The sequence below is a fragment of the Panthera tigris genome, chromosome B3 (assembly GCF_018350195.1).
Source record: "Panthera tigris isolate Pti1 chromosome B3, P.tigris_Pti1_mat1.1, whole genome shotgun sequence".
In the NCBI taxonomy this organism is placed as follows: Eukaryota; Metazoa; Chordata; class Mammalia; order Carnivora; family Felidae; genus Panthera; species Panthera tigris.
In genome coordinates, this window is record NC_056665.1 from 33569565 (window position 1) to 33589547 (window position 19983).

The following is a 19983-nucleotide window of genomic DNA, read 5'->3' on the forward strand; positions in this document are numbered from 1 at the left end:
GACCTTTGGGTCTCAATTTCCCAAACCCTGGACCAATCATTTCTGACCCTCTCCCCCAATCTGGTGCCACCCCACTCAGGCCTAACCATCCACACACACACGTCTTGGACTTGTACCCCTCATTCTGGCCTCCAAGCCCAGCCAACACCCAGAGCCTTCTTTTGATGCAGACTGCTAACTTAAAACCCCCCAAACCCCAATTCCTCCCTTCTTCAGAACCCAGGCCTGGCTAACTCACAAAATCCAATTCCCCTCAAGGAGGCTCTCAGCTTCAAATTCCACCCTCATGTTTGACAATAACCCCATCTCTCCTCCCCCTGCCAGAATCCCAACACTCTCTGCCTCTTCTGACTTGAGTCCAGAACCCTGACCTCAACTGGGAAAATCTACCACCTGTGTGCCCCCTCATTTCAGGTTTCCTCTCAGCTGAACCCATACTTCTTTCATCCTCTAATCTCCCCACTCTTGTGCCTCATCTATACCCTTCCCCAATCCTCTTTATGGACTCCTGCTTTCCCTCCTTCGCAGGCAGGTCCTGGAGTAGAGCCTGTGGATCAGAACCTCAGGGTGGGTCAGTTTGAAGAGGCAGAAGGGATTTTCTCCCTGCCCTTGTTAGAGAGACAGGCACCACAGTTCTGTCCAGCCACACCCCTTTCTTCCTGTAGAGAGAGGGAGGAGGCTTGTTTACATGCAGAAAAGTCTGTCCAGGCTGGGCTGGAGTAAGAGAGCCAGAGTCACATGTCATACATGGGCAGGGGATAGAAATTATTTGAAGAGAAACACCTCTATCTCTCCTCCACCTTCATCATGCTTCAGTTTCAGGATTTGAGGGGTAAGGGTCTCTATCTTACCCCACCTTCACCATGCTTCAGTTTTAGGATTTGAAGGGTAAGGGTCACCAACTATTCTCCATGATTTTTCTAAAACAAAAGTGGTCGGTCCTGGGTAACAGCTAAAGGTACTTTCCTAAGGGCTGAGAGCTGGAATCAGGCTGCCACCTCTTTTCGTCTGGGAGGCACACTTATACAGGGGCTTCATGAAAATGCCCACAGAAGGTCTGGGACCAGCTAGGTAGCAGTGCCTCTTCCACACTTGGAGGTGGGGTTACTTTAAAAGGGGCATGAAAGAATAAAACTATATCATCCTGATTCCTTCTAATGCAGTCCAGCTGCCTGGCTGTCCATCCATCCATAGCAACTTACTTTCTTATTTTCTAGACATTTATTTCAGTATGTAAGCACAAGCTAATCTTTCTGGGCCATCTGGGAAGCGTATAAGATACCTTTAATTCTCACTCTTCTCATTCAAACACCATCAGAGTCTCTGAAATGTTCTCTTATCCGTTCTCTCTCTCCATTTAGCTCTAATTCTTCCTGTTTTTAAATTTTCATTTGTCTCTCCCTCTAGCCATGCTTCTCTGTCTTTCCATCCCTCCTTTTCCCACCCCCTATCCCAGGTAGTACAAATGGGGCTCCTTTGGGCAGAAGTTGGGCCCCTGAGCCTTTCAGACTGGGCCCCAGCCCTGCCCAGTTCTGACGTCAGCTGATATGGCTTAGTGGCAGAAGATGAAGCAGAGATGTAAGCGAAATCAGGTGTTTGGTGATTTGTCCCCAAACCAACCTGCAGCTCTCCAAGGCAGGGTTGCCTTGCAAGATGATTGGAAAGGTCTCTGTGTCAATATATTCCCCCACTTTCTCCCCAGCAATAGTGACACCCAAAAGCCAGAGTGACTCATTTTCCTTTTGATGGCTGGGTACTGAGGGAGGCAGCCACAGTGCTTTGAAAAAACCTCAGTCTAGGAGTTAGGAGATTCTAAACCCTATTCTGCCCCTGGCACACTGTCTGGGTTCAGTTTCCCTGTTAATACAGTAAGAGTTTGTCCCAGGTTTCTCTAAGGTCCCTTTAACTCAATGAATAGCAGATAGCCACCCACCTGAAGGGGGCAGCCACTTGGAAGACATCACAGAAAATGATCCCCTTTGCCTTTGCAGTCGGCTGAGGTCTAAGTGGAAAACTTCACCAAGCTCCTAATGGCTTCTCACAACCACTTTCTCTTCCTTTGGTCTTTCTCCTTCCCACATGCAGAAGGCTCTTTTTGAAGACACAGATCTTATCGTGCCAGAGTCCTGCTTAAAACCCTTTAGTGGTTCTTCACTGCTCCTAAGGAAAAGTTCAAAATCCAGACTGAGGCATACAAGGTTATAGATAACCTGATCCCTGCACGCCTCACTGTCCTCTCTGCCTCCTTTCACCAATCTCCAACCATTACTACTCTTCTATCCATTTCCCCAACACACCAAATTCTTGCTTCAGTCTTCATGCATGCTGTATGAAGCTGTTCATACGTGCTGTTCCTTCATCTTCCTTCACCACCCTTCTTGTCACCTGGTTAAGCCCTATTTGTTATTGAGGACTCAATGTGTTCTTTGAAACATTCTTCAACCCTTTGGACTCAAATTATGTGCCCCTCATGATCCTTTACATAATCCCCATGAGAGCAGGGAATGTGTCTGTCTTGTTACCACTTCATCCCAAGCCCATTATAATGCCCACCATAATAAGTAAATAAGTATTCAACAAATATTTTCTGAGTGAGTGCTCAATGACTGTTGGAAAGGAAGGATCCCTGACTCAGTGCTTCCTAGCAGGCTACACTTTCTGAGTCTGAACAAAGAGGAGTAGGACTGACCCTGTGGCTCAACCCAGACTCATTCTCTGTCCCATAACTACTGGATCCTTTAGAGAAGTAAGATTTAGGGCACAATAACCCTTTAGCAGGCTCTATGTTGAAGCACTGGGAGAGCTGACAGGTCAAGCTCCTTGGATAGGATTGGAGGTCCATGAAAGCTCTTCTCTACAGAAAGTCCTTAAGCCAGCCCCATCTTGCAAGCCTCAAATTAACCTATTCCTCAGCTTCAAACTTGGAGGAGGGAGGTGTTAAGAAGTTGTGGGGTGCTGGGCTTGGCTGTCAACAATTTTCCTCCTTTTGGCCTCCTCTCATCTGAAACTGAGTTGGGAAGGAATTGAGGCTGATTCTGGGAGACTCTGTGAGTATGAATCTGAAAAGGAAGGGGGAGGCTGGGGTTAAAGCTGAAGGCAAAGCCGCTTAGGGAGGTTTAACCCCAACCGGACTTATAGCTGGAGTGGGGAGGGGAGATGTGGGACTGTATGAGCATGTGGCTGGATGTGGGTACACATGTTCCCTAGGCAAGAAGCCAGGAGCAAATGAGAGGGAGCCAGAGTCTGGGACTCAAACACATGAAGCCCCTCCCTTCAGAGAAGGTGGAGGACAGAGGCTTCTCAGAGCAGTGCCCTTGTTTAAAGAAGAGTGGCCTTGAGTTTGTCAACTAATGGGATCTTACCAGGAAGAGTATTTGGGGGTTTCAGGAAATCCCCTGAGCCAGCCTCTTCCTCCCCAGGCTGTGCCTTCCTCACCTACTGCGCCCGGGACTCTGCTCTCAAGGCCCAGAGTGCACTGCACGAGCAGAAGACCCTGCCAGGGGTAAGTCCACCAGGTTTGGGGGGTGGGGGTCACCTCAGGCTGGGGACATGCCTTATGTGCATGCCAAAGCAGCATGTAGGGGCTGGGTTGGGGCCAGGAACTAGAAGCAGAGTCACTTTTCAGGGCTTACGTATGCCCTGAACAGCTATCAATTCTTGTTATATTTACTCTTCTGGCTCAAAGAAATGGGCTTAACATTTGGACCAAGTATTCCACCCCATCTTTTCAGAGAGGCATCAGTTTTGTGTGTTATGCTAGAATTTGTCCGCACTGGCTAAAATCATGGCTTAAAGTGTCATTTGTCACTGGTGTGAGAATATATGCAGATACATGAGGTAGAGACCCTGCTGGGCTGGTATCCTACTTTTTCCAGTTCTAGAGTCCTTAATAGCACTTCCCTCTGTCCTCTTCCTGTAATTTTTTTTGGGGGGGTGCCTTGAGTCACCAATATTACTTTCCCTCCTCTTCCCCAAACACTTGGCTGGATGTGGGTACACATGTTTCCTAGGCAAGAAGCCAGGAGCAAATGAGAGGGAGCCAGAGTCTGGGACTCAAACACATGAAGCCCCTCCCTTCAGAGAAGGTAGGAGACAGAGGCTTCTCAGAGCAGTGCCCTTGTTTAAAGAAGAGTGGCCTTGAGTTTGTCAACTAATGGTTTCTTACCAGGAAGAGTATTTGGGGGTTTCAGGAAACCCCAAAGCTAAGAGGACCTGATTATATGAGCAGTTAGACCATTATGTATACCTGATATGGCCTTAGCTAATGGCTAATCACTGGACCAAAGGCAAAGTAGGACCTACGGACCATGTGGCAGGAAGAAAGTGGTGATTGTTAGGAACTAGTGTGGGTTCACCAAGAGCAAACCATACAACAGAGCTTCATTTTCTCTTGTCAAAGGAATGATATGTCTACAAAAAGCATATTCAAATGCCATGCCTGGGACTATATCCATTTTTAAGCCTCAGATTTAAGAGGGTCATTAGCCTATCAGAAAGAGACAAGGATGGGATGGGGAAATAAAATATATCATGGATGATGATTTGAAGAAATTGGAGATATTTGGCTGGAGAAGATAGGGTGTGGGGGCTTCTACAGGGAGGCATCATAACATAATGATTAAAAATATGACTTTTTGAGTCTCAACAGACCTAGATTTGAATTTCTGTTCTGTCATTTACTGGTTCTGTGTCTCATGATACATTACTTAGACTCTGGAGCTTCAACTTCCTCATCTATAAGGAGTGAGTTATACTAACACTTAGCTCACTGGGCTATTGTGAGGATTAACTGAGGTTAGCAAGTGCCTGGCACAGGGGAAGATCTCAGTAAATATTACTGGTAGGGTGAGGGTAACCGCCTTCAAATTCTGAAGAGGGATTTGGTTTTCTATGGGTGGCTCTAGAGGGCTGGACCAGGATCAGCGGGTATAGAGAACAGACACACTAATTTCAGCTCAGTATAAAGAAATCATTTCTCTGAATTGGAACTGTCCAGCAGTGGCACAAGCTTCACCTAGAGTTGATCAAGCTGTGAGTGGGTCAGGTCCTAGGATGAATCCCAGTAATTGAAGCAACTCAAGCCTCACTCTTGAAGACTCAGCATCCAGGAACACCAGTGTATTACTGCTACCAAGCTTCTGTGTGCAGGCTCTGGAGTCAAACAGACATGGGTGTAGATCCAAGCCCTACCACTCACTAACTCTGTGACCTTGGGCAAGTCTTTACTTCTAAGCCTAAGCATCTTCATATGTAAAACTGAATTCATAGAATTGTTATAATAATTAAGTGAACTAACTCATGTAAAGTGCTTAACATAGTTCTTGGTAGACAGTAAGCACTCAGTACAGGTTACCTGGTGGCAGCGGCAGTAGTGACAGTAACAGCAGTGTTAGTAGGAGTAGGAGTAGAAGTTATTCATCCAACCATGGGAATAAGTGACTTCTGCTGCTAAAATTGAAAGTCGCTGACACAAACTGTAACATTCCATGTGGGAAACAGCATGGGAAAGGTGCATAGACAGAAGGAACAAGATGGGTGTGAAATGGGATTGGGAGTTTGGAGGAAGGCCTGGGTGAGCATGGGCCAGGCCAGAGAGAAGACCCACCAGAGAGCAGTGGCTGAAGAGGAAACTTTGGATGCCAGGGTGAGGGATTTGGACTTTATCCTGAAAGCAAATGGGAACACTGAAAAAATTAAGATGAACTTTGTGAGGGGGAAAAAAAAAACCTTCTTCAACCAGCCACAGGGCTCCACAGAGAGAGGACTTTATGAGGCTGAGGGCACCTGAGATAAGGGCTGTGGAGCTCTAGATTAGTGGGTTAATTTCTGAAGGAGAAACGAGAAATAATAATAACTAGCATTTGTTGATACTAGACAGTGTTCCTAGAATTTTGCATTCTCAAAGTCACTTAATCCTCTGTGAAGAAGCTATTGTTATTGGCATTCCCACCTTACAGATGCGGAAACTGAGTCAAAGGAAACAAGTGGCTTGTGCAAGGTTAGGTAGCTACTGGTAGGAAGATCTGGGAAGATCCAGGTAGTCTGACTCCAGAACTCATTCACTTAACCACTACACTATTATCTACACCAAGCTGGTGGCAGACAGGGGTCCATGTTTCTGAAGGGGGTGGTGACTGGATGCATCTGCCCTCTCCAACCCTTTCATCTGCAGGCTTGCAACATGGCCTGGCTTCATCCTGTACTGCCAGGTTTGGCTTTATTCACCGTCCTCAGCTTAACAAAGTGCAAATTAATATTTAATTATTCTCCTAAATGAAAATCGATGGCTCTGTTGGCCAGCCCAAGCTATGTCCGTGCCATCAATCTTTCCTCTGGGCCTGCCAGGGGCAGTAGCAGCTTTAGTCACCTGACCTCAGTCCCACCAGCATGAAGGGAGGAGGGTGTCCAGCTCTCTGTAGGCACTGGGTCCTGGGCACAGCTGCCATCTACTGGAAAAGCAAGGAAAGACTTCAATTTGGGCTCCTACTAGAGACCAGAAGGATAGTCACTGTGGGAGCAGGAATGGTTGTCTCCCCAGAGAAAAATCCTGAACCTCTAGGAAAAATGTCATAGTATCTACTGGACTGGGACCTCACCATAACTCCCCTCCATGTGCCTCTGCTAATTTCTGTCACCTATCAAAACTGGGCTCCCTACTCAGGGGGACTTTCTTTAAACCTCAGTGGTCTGTCCCACCTTCTGTAGCTTCTTCTCTATAAAGCTGAAGCTACTTCTTGCAGCCTCATTTTAGGCTCCAGAATCCACCTAAAGAAGGTAAGGCCAACCTTATCCCAGAAGGTGCCCTCCTACTTGTCTCTATCCTTGCCCATGACCACCTTTCCCTTGGACATCCATCCCTTCAAACACTGTGAAGGAGACAGACATAACAGTGCACTTGCTTTTGCAAGTTGTGCCCAGCATAAAACAGCTTGAGTGGAAAGGGCAAGTGGGGGCTAAAATCTAGCCATGCTCTATTGACCAAGCCATGCACATTATCACAGGGCTGTGTCAGCCCAGAGGGGGAGGCACATTTTTTTTCCTAATTCATCCCATCATTGGGGGAGTGCCTTTTTGTAACTCACACAAAGGCACTATATGTGCTAGCAGCCGCCCAGTGAGTGAATTGGAGCCTTTGGCCTCAAGGAGCTTTTCCAGCCCAGAAATAACTCATTGCATCTCAGTGGGATTTACATCTAGGCACATAAAAGGGCATCAGAGTGGAGACAGAGGAGATGCTTCACAGTGGAGATGCTATCTGAGCCCAATCATGACCATATTTCATCACATTTGAGGGTCTAGAAAACTAGAAGACAAGGCAACTTCTGGAATTCTAGGTACAGTGTGAAAACTGGCAGTGAAGATGTCCAATGGAGAAGGCCAAGGCTCCCTGTGAATGGAGTGTTGTGCATTTTGGGCAGCAAGGGAGGCAGGACCCACAAGTTTGGACTGCCAGTCTTAGGATGTCTGGCTTTATTGAGAGGCTTGAAATGGAGAACTGTGGATGGATTTTAGTAAGGAAAGAGTGAGGGGTTGGTTTCAAAAGCTCACTCCAGCTACAGTGTGATGGTTGAGTTGAAAGATGAAGCAATATTGGAGGCAGCTTATCCTTTAGGACACTGTTGCTTGAGTGCAGCTGAATGATGGTGCTGACCTGGAGCTGGAGACAGGGCAGGAATGGGGAGGATAGGATAAACTTGAGAGTTATTTAGGATATCCATATAGACTCGAGAACCAGTGGGACTTGGCAGTGGATTGAATCAGAAGAAGAGGTGAAGTAGAGCAAAGAGCTGAAAATGGTGTAGTTTGCTTTTTCTCTTCTTCACTTTTCCCTGCATCCATGACACCTCTCTTAGACCCACCAGTAATCCTGATAAATATTCTTCCCATGGTGGAAGTGGCTGAGGGCACAGGTGCTCAGTGTTAGGAATAGTTGGCATCAAGGCAGAAATGTCTGAAGAGGGTAATGCTGAGCCCAAAGTAGACCTTTTATGCAAGTCAAGCAGGGAGAAGGGGTAGGGCCTTGCCTTCCCTCCTGCTCATGGTGGTCAAAGTACCAGGGCCTCATATGCCTCTGTGCTACCTCCAACCTTCCCCACTCCACTACACTGCCTGCAATAGGTTGTTCTCTCCTCTTTCCGACATTCTCTCCCTTGATTTTCCCTCCAGGGCTGGCCCTGAAGCAGATATGGGCCTGGACTCTACCTGGGAAACTCTCAAGGGAATAGGTGCTCAGCCAAGGGCAAGAGCTCACCTGAGGTCCCATGACAAATTCTTGGCCAAGGAGGCAATACCCTCTTTTCCTAAAAGGGGAACTGGGATTACCTTACCCCGCTTCCACATCTCTCCCCTGGCTGTGACAGGAACCAGGCAGAGTAGGGTTGCTTAGGCAGTTCATGTGGATAGCTCTCTTTCTCCTTCAGCCACACAGAGCATACCTAAATCCTAGGTGTCCTCCCTAACCATTTCCCAGTGGGGACCAAAGGAGAACCACCTCTCTCCAACTCTGTCCTCATCCTCTTGGGCTCCTCCTCCCCTGAGACTTCCCCTGCATCTCCAAATTCCCAAATTGCCAACATCCTCAACATTTAAGCCATAAACCTAAAAGTCAGCCAGTATTTTCTTCTCTCCCTCAGTTCCCACATCCAATAGAACTCTAGTCCAGCTAATCATCCTAAACATCTCTTGAATCTATCTATTTCCTTACGCCCTGGTTAAGGTCACCCTCACCCCTTACCTGTATTAGTGATCTTCCTATTTCTAATTTTTCCCTTTCCAATCTTTTCTCTGCACAGTGATAGCTCATGGGATCTTTCCCTACTTAATATCCTTCCCTGGATCCCTACTGCCTTTGAAGTACAACAAAGTCAAAATTCCTTGTTGTGATTTTCACAACCTGCCCCAACCCGGCCATTGGCTACCCTTCAGTTTTACACCCTTCCATTAAAAACAAACACAACACTGCAAGGTGGGATCATGATTTCCCCTTTTACTAATACTGAGACTCAAAGACCTTGAAGAAGTTGCCAGTAATGGAGTCTCAATTTAAACCCACATCTATATGACTCAGAATCAATCTGCTGTGCCCTGGCTACCTCCATGCCAGATGCCTACCAGAATCCTTGCTCCTTTAGACTTGCAGCTCCCTTTCCAACCCCCTGCCATCTGGAGTGCTCAGGTTCCAGCTCTACCTCTCCCATTATCTCCATGTGGCCCAATGACCCCAGTCCTGCAAGGCCCGGGTCAAACTTTGCCTCCTCTGTGAAGCTTTCCCTGTGTCAACCTCTCCAGCTGGAGTCAGCCTCTCCCAGAGCACTGTACTTTGCACTCCTCCTAAGGCCCTGGTCACTCTGTGCCTCATTACTTGTGTTCATGTCTTAAGAATGGAGTTGAGCAGCACAACACAAAAACATGGGCTTCAGCATCAGATAGGCCTGGGGGCAAATCCCAGCTCAACCACTTACCCATCGCATGATCTTGAACAAGTGATTTAACCTCCCTAAGCCTCAACTTCCCCGTCTGTACTATGGGGATAATGATATTACCTTGCAGAGAAGTTGGAAGGAATTTAGAGACAATATATGTAAAGTGTCCCAGAAAGGGCTTGGTGTATAGTGGGCTTTTAGGAAATGGTGGCGATTATCTTCCTCCCTAAAAACCATTGAGGACAGATTCCCCAAGGTTGTTGCTGTCTCCTGTGAAGGGCCTAGCCTGGGGCTCTTCACAGATTTCAGGAAATGCCCGCATGGTGGAAAGCCCAGGTGCCCAGACTCTGAGGCTTGGACCCTGCCAGGTCTATGGGACATGTATATACCACCTAATGCCCACCCTCCATTAAAGAGTGGTGGAGTGGGGGAGGGGAAAGGGGTGTCCCCCAGAGCACTGATGAGCTCCATCTCTCCAGAAACCCAGCCGGGGAGGCAGCTGCCATGGAAACCACTGCTGTCACATGTGCTTGTCACTCTAGGTTCCAGAGAGAAATTCTCAGGATCTATTTAAGAACTAATAAAATAATGATGGTCTTGCTCACCCTCACTGCCCCCCCACCCCAGGCTTCTTCCCCTCTTTCATTCTCCCCTGCCACACTCCTCCCTGCCTTTCCTGCATCCCCTTCCTGACCCCTTATCCCTTCGTTTCCTTCCCATATCCACCTATATTTCTCTTTCCTTGCCCCTTTCTAGGTCTGTCTCTTTCTCTCATCGTTTCTGTCTTCCTGTGTCTCTTCATCTCTCCTTGTTTCTCTGCTCTCCATGGCTCTGTCTCTTGGTCTCTCCTCCACAATCACAGGTGGCCATGCCCAGGGACGGTTCCCGTTCCTCCTGGTCCCTGGTCCCGGCCAATCCAGACCTGTCCAGCTCGCCCTGATCTGCTTGGATTGATCTGTCATCCCCTCTAGACTGCAGCCTGAGTCCTGTCGGTGTCTCGGCCCCCACCCTCAACCTGGTACACTGCAGGGGCTCCACCACCAGCGGGTGGGTGTGTCAGAGCGCATAAGAACCTGAGCCCTGGGTGGGAGGGGGATTGCACTGGTTCAGGCTTGGCCTGTTTTCCTTTCCTTTCCTTTCCTTTCCTTTCCTTTCCTTTTTTTTTTTTTTAATAATCCCTCCCCACTCCCCCACCCCCAAATTTGATCCAAAGGAAATTGCTCAACTGTGACTGCCAGGGCGTTACCATGGTTACTGGGTAGCACTTGTGGCTATGGTAACAGGAAGCTGCCTGTTGTCTCGGCAACGAGCACATTGGTAGAGGATGGAATGGCCCTGATTGGTGCAGAAGCAGTGCATTTCCTGAAGGGAGGGGGTCAGATCATCACCTTCTCAGGCCAGATGGGCATCAGTACCCCTTCCTCCATGAACGGGAAGGCCGCTGTTCTTTCCTCCCGGCACTCAGCTGTCTGCCCCCAACATTAATTCCTCACTTCCTACGCACCCAGCTCTTGGCAGTTTACAAAGACCTTTTGCGTCCCCATTATCTCATGTGATCCCCACAACACCCATGAGAGGAAGGTGAGATGGGGATTCAATCATGAATTCTCTCAGGGTGGTTGGGGGATGGGACTGTGTGGGGGTGTATGTCGAAATCACCTAGGAGCTTTTACAAATTATACAGTCCCCTAACTTGAGAGTCTGCTATGGTTCCCAGGTGATTCTTATCTACCCTTGATCAGGGAACCCCTGAATTAGAAGGTGAAATTGGTTGGGGGGGGAGGGGGTAAAGGGAAGAGTCAAGCTGCTTTCCAGGTTTCTAGCTTGGATGACTGGAAGGATCAGGTCCGGGCAAAAAGATAAGCTCTGGTATGGGTGCGTTGAGTGGAAGATGCCAGTGGGACTTTTTAGTCAGGCTGTCCAGCAAACAGCTGGGTACATGGGTCTTAGGCTCAGGAGGGAGGTGTGGGCTGGGGATGCAGAGCTCTGAGTCAGCCCTGTGAGCATGGTAACTGAGGCTGTGGGTGTGAGTGAGACTCTCCAGGAAGAACGGGAACAGTGGGATGAGCAGGGCTGAAGATGGTGCCCTGGAGAATGCCAACATCCTCAAGGGAAGGGGGACCCAGGGAGGGAACTGAGAGGGTGACTGTAGGAACTTTGGTAATACAGAAGCTTGGGAAGGCTTCCCCCCATCTAACAAGCTGAATCTGAGAGAGGGTGGCTTTACTGAAGTCATACAACCATTAAATGGCGGAATCCAATTCCCAGCTTGTTTAATCTAAATGACATATAGAATTATATTCTCAGTTTTAGAACAAAACACAAATCTTCAGTATTAATTCCACCTTCCCACCCAACTCCTCTCACTCAAAACCTTTAAGGAGGTCCAGGAGCCAGAGGGACAGGCGCACATAGTCCAGGCCCATAGCCCAAAGCAGAATCTCTTTAACCACCACGGTCCATCCTGGCTTGCCACCGAGCTTCCTATCACCAACCCTTCAGATTTCAGCACTTTTTAAATTCCCCAGTTTAAGGAAGGAATCTTGGAGAAAATCTATAGCCCACCATGAGAGTGGTGGAGTGCAGAGTTCAAAGGAGCCAGGGCTTAGATCCTGAGGCATCCAGGGGAGGAGAAGCCAGGTGCCAGGATCAGGCAGTCATGCTGACTAGGTGTGTTGGTCCAATGTCTTTCAGATGAATCGTCCGATCCAAGTGAAGCCGGCTGCCAGTGAGGGTCGAGGAGGTAACTTCCCTATCTGACAAACCTCAGGGTATCACCCATGTAGGGGATGGTGGGTCTACTCCTCACGTCAGTCCTATCTATGGTTTGTTGCTAGAGCTTCCTTGGGTTGGGGGAAAAGTGGGGCCCAGTGTTGCTCAACACCAGAAACAGCTTAGCCTTCCCAGATAAGGCTGAGGAGAGAGGGGGTCCTAGAGTCCCCAGACCCAAAAGAAGCAGGAAGAGCCTAAGAAGATGCTGGAGATAGAGGAAGGGAGCTCTTGACACCTTGCCCTGGAAAGAGTTCATTCCTGTTTTTTTCAGATGGAATTTCCAGATTTGTTTGAAGAACCAGGCTGGACTTATTCTCCTTTTGCATATTCTTCTGATCAGAGAGGACCCAGTCCACTCTGGATTGAGGCCACTCATTTCCTCACTGCAATTATCTGGTTACTTATGGCAAAAGATGAGTCTAGTAACACAGACTTTGCAAGCCATAGTAAGGAACTTGACTCTCTGCTGAGGACCACTGAAAGGCTTCAAAGGTTTTTTAGAAGCACTTTGGAAAGACCAGTGCTCCTTAAGAACAGGAGGGGTAAAGAGTCTGTGCTTTTCTGACAACCAGCTACATTCCAGCCAGCTTCCATACTGGAAAAGTGATGCTAGCTTCTGGTGTCAGTTCTTTGGTGTTTTTCTCACCCTTTGGTCTTATATCATTCCAGGATATCTGCCAATAGCCCTGATGTCTGCTGACTCTCTCCCTTAGATAAGACTCTCTCCCTGTCTTATCCAAGATCAGTCATGGTGTTGTTAGGTGGAAGAAGCTCCCCATGATCAGGGAGAGAATGGAACCTAATTGACAGGCATTTATTGACTCCAACTAATTCTCACGCCGTCTCAGACTTCCTATTCACCGTCTACACCTAAAGGGGGCTCTGGTAGCTTCTTCCATTGTAGAGTTCTTTCCTTCATGAAATAATTCCTTCATCTATTTAGATTATCTGACCTCTGGTCTGTGCTTCTCAATTTCAGATCAAGATGTTATCACCTCTACTTTGCCTTGAAGAGATATTTCCAAGTTTCCTCCTCCCCTTCACGTGTGTATCCTCCTTTTCCACCTCATTCTTTCCAGACAGGTTTTTGAGAAGTTCCAGCCTCCATACAGAATCTGGTTCACTTGTCCCAAGAATTTCTCCCTTTTGGGAAGCTCTGTTAGGCATCGAGACCATTGTTGGCCATTGTTGGCTATCTTCTAAGTCTTGTCCACAAACACTAGCTAGTCCCATAGCTCAGAGGCCAGTTGAGAGTAGCTGAATCAGCTAAGAAGCAGACATGTTGAGTTTATTCAACCATCCAGCCAACATCTTCTGAGTAACTTGCTCCATATTAGGAATAGAAATGTGAGCAAGACAGCCCTGGCCTCTAGCTTCATTGAGTCTGAGGCTATGTGGGGATAGTGAACAAGGGGGTTACAATTCAGTGTGATCAGTGTCTTTCAAGTTCTGGAGGGATTGTGGGCACAATAGCAAGAGGCACCTTTCTTAGTCTGGGAGGTCAAGATGGGCTCCTAGAGGTATTAATATTCAAGCTGAGATCTCAAGGATAGACAAGAAGTAGTCAAATACAGAAAGGAGGTGAGAGGGGGCAAGTGTTTACGTAGAGGGAATAGCATGCACAGAGTTCAGAACATGATGAAACTTGGAGTCTGGTTCAGGAACTAAGCTCACAATGCTGGGGGCACTCTTGCTGTTTGGAGTCCAATACAACTTGTTGGGATGAGGGCAACTGTACAAAGGAGGCTTCTGATGATGCTTCCGCTTGTCGTAGTCCATCTTTCCTCATCATCTGGGCCCCATTCAGTGGCATCAGCCTGAATTTTATCATTTGCCTCCCCCTTTTGTACAGGTTTTTCAGGTGTCACATCACTGACAAATTCTGTGACCTGTGGCAGCCCACCTATACACCTGTTCAGATTCAGAGCAGCTCGAGAGAGCAGGATAAGCAAATCTAGTTGAAAAGAGGTCTGCCTGGCAGTGGAATTCATAATTTTAGTAGTTATGTGTTACACAGGTATTTCCTGACAAGTGATGTCTCTTAGCACACATATACTCCATATGCGTTCATGAATAATCCTTGCAGGTTTAGATGACCCAATCTCTCAATTCCTTCCTGCTCCCACTCAGAGTCACCAAATGCTCCCTGCTACATTTTCAGGAGAGAGGAAGCATATGTACTGTCTTGCAGAACAGTTGGACCCTTACAATTTATTAGTATTTAACTACCAAACTGATCTGTGTTAGATAATCTTGTTACTAATTGAAGTGTGTTCCTTTCCTTCAATGTTATATACTACTTCTAAAGTGAGTTCAGCTCTCTGCTGAATTTTAACACAAACTAATGCTTTAGAGACTCAACTCTTGAAATGGTATCAGAGTTTGGTTTTTTGAAATGTAACATTTGACACCAATGTGGGACAGCTTGCCCTATTCCAGTCTGATCTCTGTGATCCTAAACATTCTATAAAAGTTCATTGCTTGGGTGGGGGGGAGAGTTAAATTGGTGATGGGCATTAAGGAGGGCACATTTTGGGATGACCACATATGTAAGAGATGAATCACTGGGATCTACTTCTGAAGCCAAGACTACACTGTATGTTAACTAACTTGAATTTAAATTTAAAAAAATTATGGGGCGCCTGGGTGGCTCAGTCAGTTAAGCGGCCAACTTCGGCTCAGGTCATGATCTCACGGTCTGTGAGTTCGAGCCTCGCGTCGGGCTCTATGCTCACAGCTCAGAGCCTGGAGCCTGTTTCAGATTCTGTGTCTCCCTGACTCTCTGATCCTCCCCCATTCATGCTCTGTCTCTGTCTCAAAAATAAATAAATGTTAAAAATTTAAAAATAATAAATTAAAAAATTATCTAAGAAAAACTTCAGAGTTAATGGTCACACCTGTCCTGATATATTTAAGCCTATAAGTTTGATTTTTTATTATTCCCAAAATTAAATCCCTTAGTTTAGTTGATTAATAGTGATTTCTATATCTTTTAAGAATACTGATACCAATGCAGACATAATCTAGAGGGTATCAAAGCAAATAGTATAATCTTCCAAAATTCTACCATTTTCTTCTGGAAGGAAGTATTAGATTTTCCCCTCATAAAACAGGGATCACCAACTCAAATGCTACAGGAACCAGGTAGGTAACTTTAAATGGATGAGACTCATGACTGAATTACAATTTACATTTTAATTGTATTAAATATTGGCAACTAATTCAATTTTTAAAGTTTATTTATTTATTTTGAAAGAGAGTGAACGAACATTAGCAGGGGAGGGGCAGAGAAAGAGAGAGACAGAGAGAGAGACAAAGAGGGAGAGAGAGAATCCCAAGCAGGCTCCCTGTTGTCAGTGCGGAGCCTGGACCAGGGGCTTGATCTCACAAATCCTGAGATCATAACCTGAGCCAAAATCAAGAGTCAAACGCTTAACCAACTGAGCCACCCAGGCGTCCCAACTAATTCAATTTTTTTCTTAAATTTTTTTTACGTTTATTTATTTTTGATAGACAGAGAGAGACAGAGCACAGATGGGGGAGGGGAGAGGAAACCCAGAATCCAAAGCAGGCTCCAGGACAGAACCCAATGCGGGGCTTGAACTCACAAACCGCGAGATCATGCTTAGCCAACTGAGCTGCCCAGGTGCCCCACCAACTAATTCAATTTTTAAAAATTGGCCAGCACTGTGAGAACCCAGCCAAACCTGTTAGTTTTACTTCTTTTGCCCAAAGACTTCCATTTCTTCCCATCTGCATATAGGAGTAATCTATTGTGCACACGTGAGCTTTTTGATGAAAATAGTTACTTTACATTCTCCCTTGAATTTTGATGCCAGTGCAACTGCGTAGTATTTCTATTTTTAATCAATAGACATGAGGTTTGTGGTTGAAGTAACCTATGTTTTAAACACACTGTATGTCGTAGTACTTTTAGAAGTTATTGGTAACATTTGTATGTTCAATGCTTACAATGCAGTAATAGCAACACAGCAGGATCTGCCTGATAGAAGGTGCTGGAGGCCCTCTTCTTCCATGATCATCCTCTGCAGCCTTGATGGTACTCAGAGTGTCAAATGGGCATCCAGGTCGTCATGGACTATGTTATAGGAGCCTTTGAATGTATCTCAGGCTTTTCCCATAACTTGTGCAGCTAAGTTCCGCACAGTTTATGTACTCCATACCCCATGCCTATATTTTACATCCTGTGGCGTCGAGTGGTACTCTTAAAGGAAAATGCACCTAATTTTCCAAAACAAAATAATATCCTAATTATACTTAAGGCACCCCACCCACTTGTATATAAAACAAACATAGTGCCAGAAAATTTTCTCCTTGGCATTTGGATTTGTTTGAATGTGAACATTAAAATGTGTGCCGGGGCAAAAATTCAAGGTTCGTGTGTTTCAAAATGTTAACTTCAAATTATATGAGGTCAGAGCTAGAGATCCCCAAACCCTTCATACAATGGTAACTAAATAAGTCTATTTTGTTTCCTATTTTTTGAGCTATATTGAGACATTATTGACATACAACATATATAAGTTGAAGATATGCAATGTGATTATTTGATACAGGTATATATTGCAAAATGGTTACCACAATAAGGTTAGTTAACAGTTCCTAAGTCTATTTTATTTGCTGTTCAGCGTAGAGACTGTAGTTTATTTTTTCTAACTTACATTATCTCTGCTATGGAGGCACAAAAAATAAGTTAAGTTGTAAGTACCAATCTTACAGGAAAAGTATTTTTTAGCCCTAAGGCAAAATCTTCAAAATCATTGAACTCTTGTATGTTTTTTCATCTCTTTCAAATTTTATAACAAAATCAATAAATTCATAAATCATAATAGTGATTACTTTGCTTGTCCCATTCTCCAACTTAGGCTTTTGTTTTTTTGTTTTTTTGTTTTTTTGTTTTAACCTAGCAAATATTCATGTATCCAGGATGCCCGAGGTACAGATATAGGTTAAGTAATCAATCCATGCACTCTTTCCACGTTAGTTTTTTGAAACCTTGAAATCTTAAATGTTCTCTGAAGTAAGGCATCTCTTTTTTTAATCTTGAAGTTTGGTGAACTGAAAAGGCCAATGATCTGTTATCATATCAACCCTCCTATCACCATCCTATAATTAATTAATTTCTGCCTGTATTTTCACAGATTTGTTTAAATATCAGCCTGGATTTGGAATACAAAATACTATATATATAATTATCTAACTAGGTGGGCCACATTTTTCTAATTTTATCCAGGATTCTCTTTTATTCAGTGTTTTACAACTGAACTTTGAGTTAAAGTTAAGTTTTGAGCTAGAATTTTCAGAATTGCATAATACTGGGACATATCCTCTGACTTAAGTCACATATACACCTTAGCAACAACTGTTCAGTTGGTCACCTGACACTCATATTTGTCTTTGATCCTTAGAGTTACTTAATTCGAAAAGGTATTCTTCCAGTGAAGACTTGACTGGATAAGATTCACAGTAGTGCTTAAGACTACTCAAGTCAATGTTTCACTTCCTAACATTAATTCTACCTCTGAAGGTAAAGGGAGGTGCTCTCCTTAAGCTTGACTCAGAACAGATCACCCAAAGCTGATTGTTAACACTTTTAGGTCATGGCAATGGCTGAACGGCACTGACGAGCCCTTCAGGTATAGGTATACAGCCTGCAAAGGAAAATACAGTCTGGATCCTGAGATTCTTCTCTCTCAGAGGAACCTGGACTCTCAGGCTTGGTCTACCTTTCTACCTCACTTTGTGGTTCTTCTGGATTAGGATTAAGGGACAACAGAGTCTCTGTTCTTTCTTGGTCTATGTGCCTATTTTTCAGCCCTCCTTAGAGCCCTTCTTCATCTTTTTTCTTCCAAGTTTTTATTTAAATTCAAGTTAGTTACCATATAGTGTATGTTGGTTTCAGGAGTCGAATTTAGTGATTCATCACTTACATGGAATACCCAGTGCTCATCACAAGTGCCCTCGTTAATGTCCATCGCCCAACACCCATCTAGGCCATCCCCCCCCCCACTCCCTCCATCAACCCTCAGGGTTTTTTTTTAATTTTTTTAATGTTTATTTATTTTTGACAGAGAGAGAGAGACAGAGCATGAGTGGGGGAGGGGCAGAGAGAGAGGGAGGCACAGAATCCGAAGCAGGCTCCAGGCTCTGAGCTGTGAGCACAGAGCCCGACGCAGGGCTCGAACTCACAGACCCCGAGATCATGACTTGAGCCAAAGTCGGTGGCTCAACCGACTGAGCCACCCAAGTGCCCCTCCCTCAGTTTGTTCTCTGTAGCTAGGAGTCCCTTATGGTTTGCGTCCCTCTCTGTTTTTTTTTTATCTTATTTTCCCAGCCCCTTCTTCATTTTTAAAAAGTATAGTAAAATAGACATAACATAAACTTTATCACCTTTACCACTTTTATATTCACCTTTACCATTTTTAAGTGTACAGTTCACTTGTATTAAGTATATTCACATTGTTGTGCAACCCATCTCCAGAATTTCTTCATCTTATAAAACCCCAAATCTGTACCCATTAAATAACTCCCTCCAACCCCTGTAACCATCCTCTACTTTCTGTTTCTATGAATTTGACTTCTCTAGATATCTCATTTAACTGAAATCATACAGTATTTGTCTTTTTGTGGCTGGCCTATTTCACTTAGCATCATGTCTTCAAGGTTCATCCATGTTGTAGCATATGTCAGATTTCCCTTCCTTTCAAAGGCTGAATAATATTCCATTGTGTGTGTGTGTGTATACATATATATATGTATATACACCACACTTTCTTTATCCATTCATTGGCTGATAGATATTTGGGTTTCTTCCATGTTTAGCTCTTGTGGTAATGCTACTATGAACATAAGTGTACAAATATCTCTCTGAGACTTGGTTCTCAATTCTTTTTGATATAACACTCAAAACTGGTATTGCTGGATTATATGGTAATCCTATTTTAAATTTTGGGTAGAGCTGCCATACTGTTTTCCATAGTGGCTATACCATTTTACATTCCTACTAACAGTGCACAAACTCCCCGGTTTCAATTTCTCCACATTCTTTCCAACACTTGCTATTTTTTCCTTCTTCTCTTCCCACTCCCCCTTCCCCCCCCCCCCCCCCCCCCCCCGCTTCTTCTTATCCTTTTCTCCTTCCTCTCCTCCTCCACCTTCTCCTTCTTCTTCTCCTAGGAACACCTGGGTGGCTCACTCGCTTAAGCAGTTAAGTGGCTGACTCTTGATATGGGCTCAGGTTGTGATCTCTGGGTTGTGGGATTGAGCCCTGCATAGGGCCCCCGGCTGAGCAGAGTCTGCTTGGGATTCTCTCTCTCTGCCCCTCCTCCACTTGTGCGTGCTCTCTCAAAATAAATTAATTAATTTAAAAAAAATCAAACAGGGGCGCCTGGGTGGCTCAGTCGGTTAAGCCTCCGACTTCAGCTCAGGTCACGATCTCGCGGTCCGCGAGTTCGAGCCCCGCGTCGGGCTCTGCGCTGACGGCTCACAGCCTGGAGCTTGCTTCCGATTCTGTGTCTCCCTCTTTCTCTGTCCCTCCCCCGTTCATGCTGTGTCTCTCTCTGTCTCAAAAATAAATAAACGTTAAAAAAAATAAAAAATAAATAAATAAAATAAAAAAATCAAACAACCCTCTCCCCAAAACTAGTCATCCTAATAGGTGTAAGGTGATATGGTTTGTGGCTTTAATTTTTACTTCTTTAAGGATTTACAGTTGTGTTGAGCATTTTTGTATATGCTCACTGGCCATTTGTATATCTTCTTTGGAGAA

At 45.3% G+C, this 19983-nt stretch overlaps 1 protein-coding gene across 8 annotated transcripts in view; it reads left to right on the plus strand.

The window, feature by feature from the left end:
• CELF6 (CUGBP Elav-like family member 6) overlaps nucleotides 1-19983 on the plus strand; it is a 30989-nt gene that overhangs the window by 699 nt on the left and 10307 nt on the right. For 4 of the 8 annotated variants that reach the window (XM_042988453.1, XM_042988452.1, XM_042988454.1 and 1 more), the window contains exons 2-3: nucleotides 3420-3502; nucleotides 12117-12165. In XM_042988453.1, the coding sequence (XP_042844387.1) occupies nucleotides 3420-3502; nucleotides 12117-12165 (132 nt within the window). Of the gene's footprint in view, nucleotides 1-3419; nucleotides 3503-9864; nucleotides 10470-10930; nucleotides 11004-12116; nucleotides 12166-19983 lie in introns of those variants that run through there. The other 4 variants (XM_042988458.1, XM_042988459.1, XM_042988461.1 and 1 more) reach the window with 4 other exon arrangements.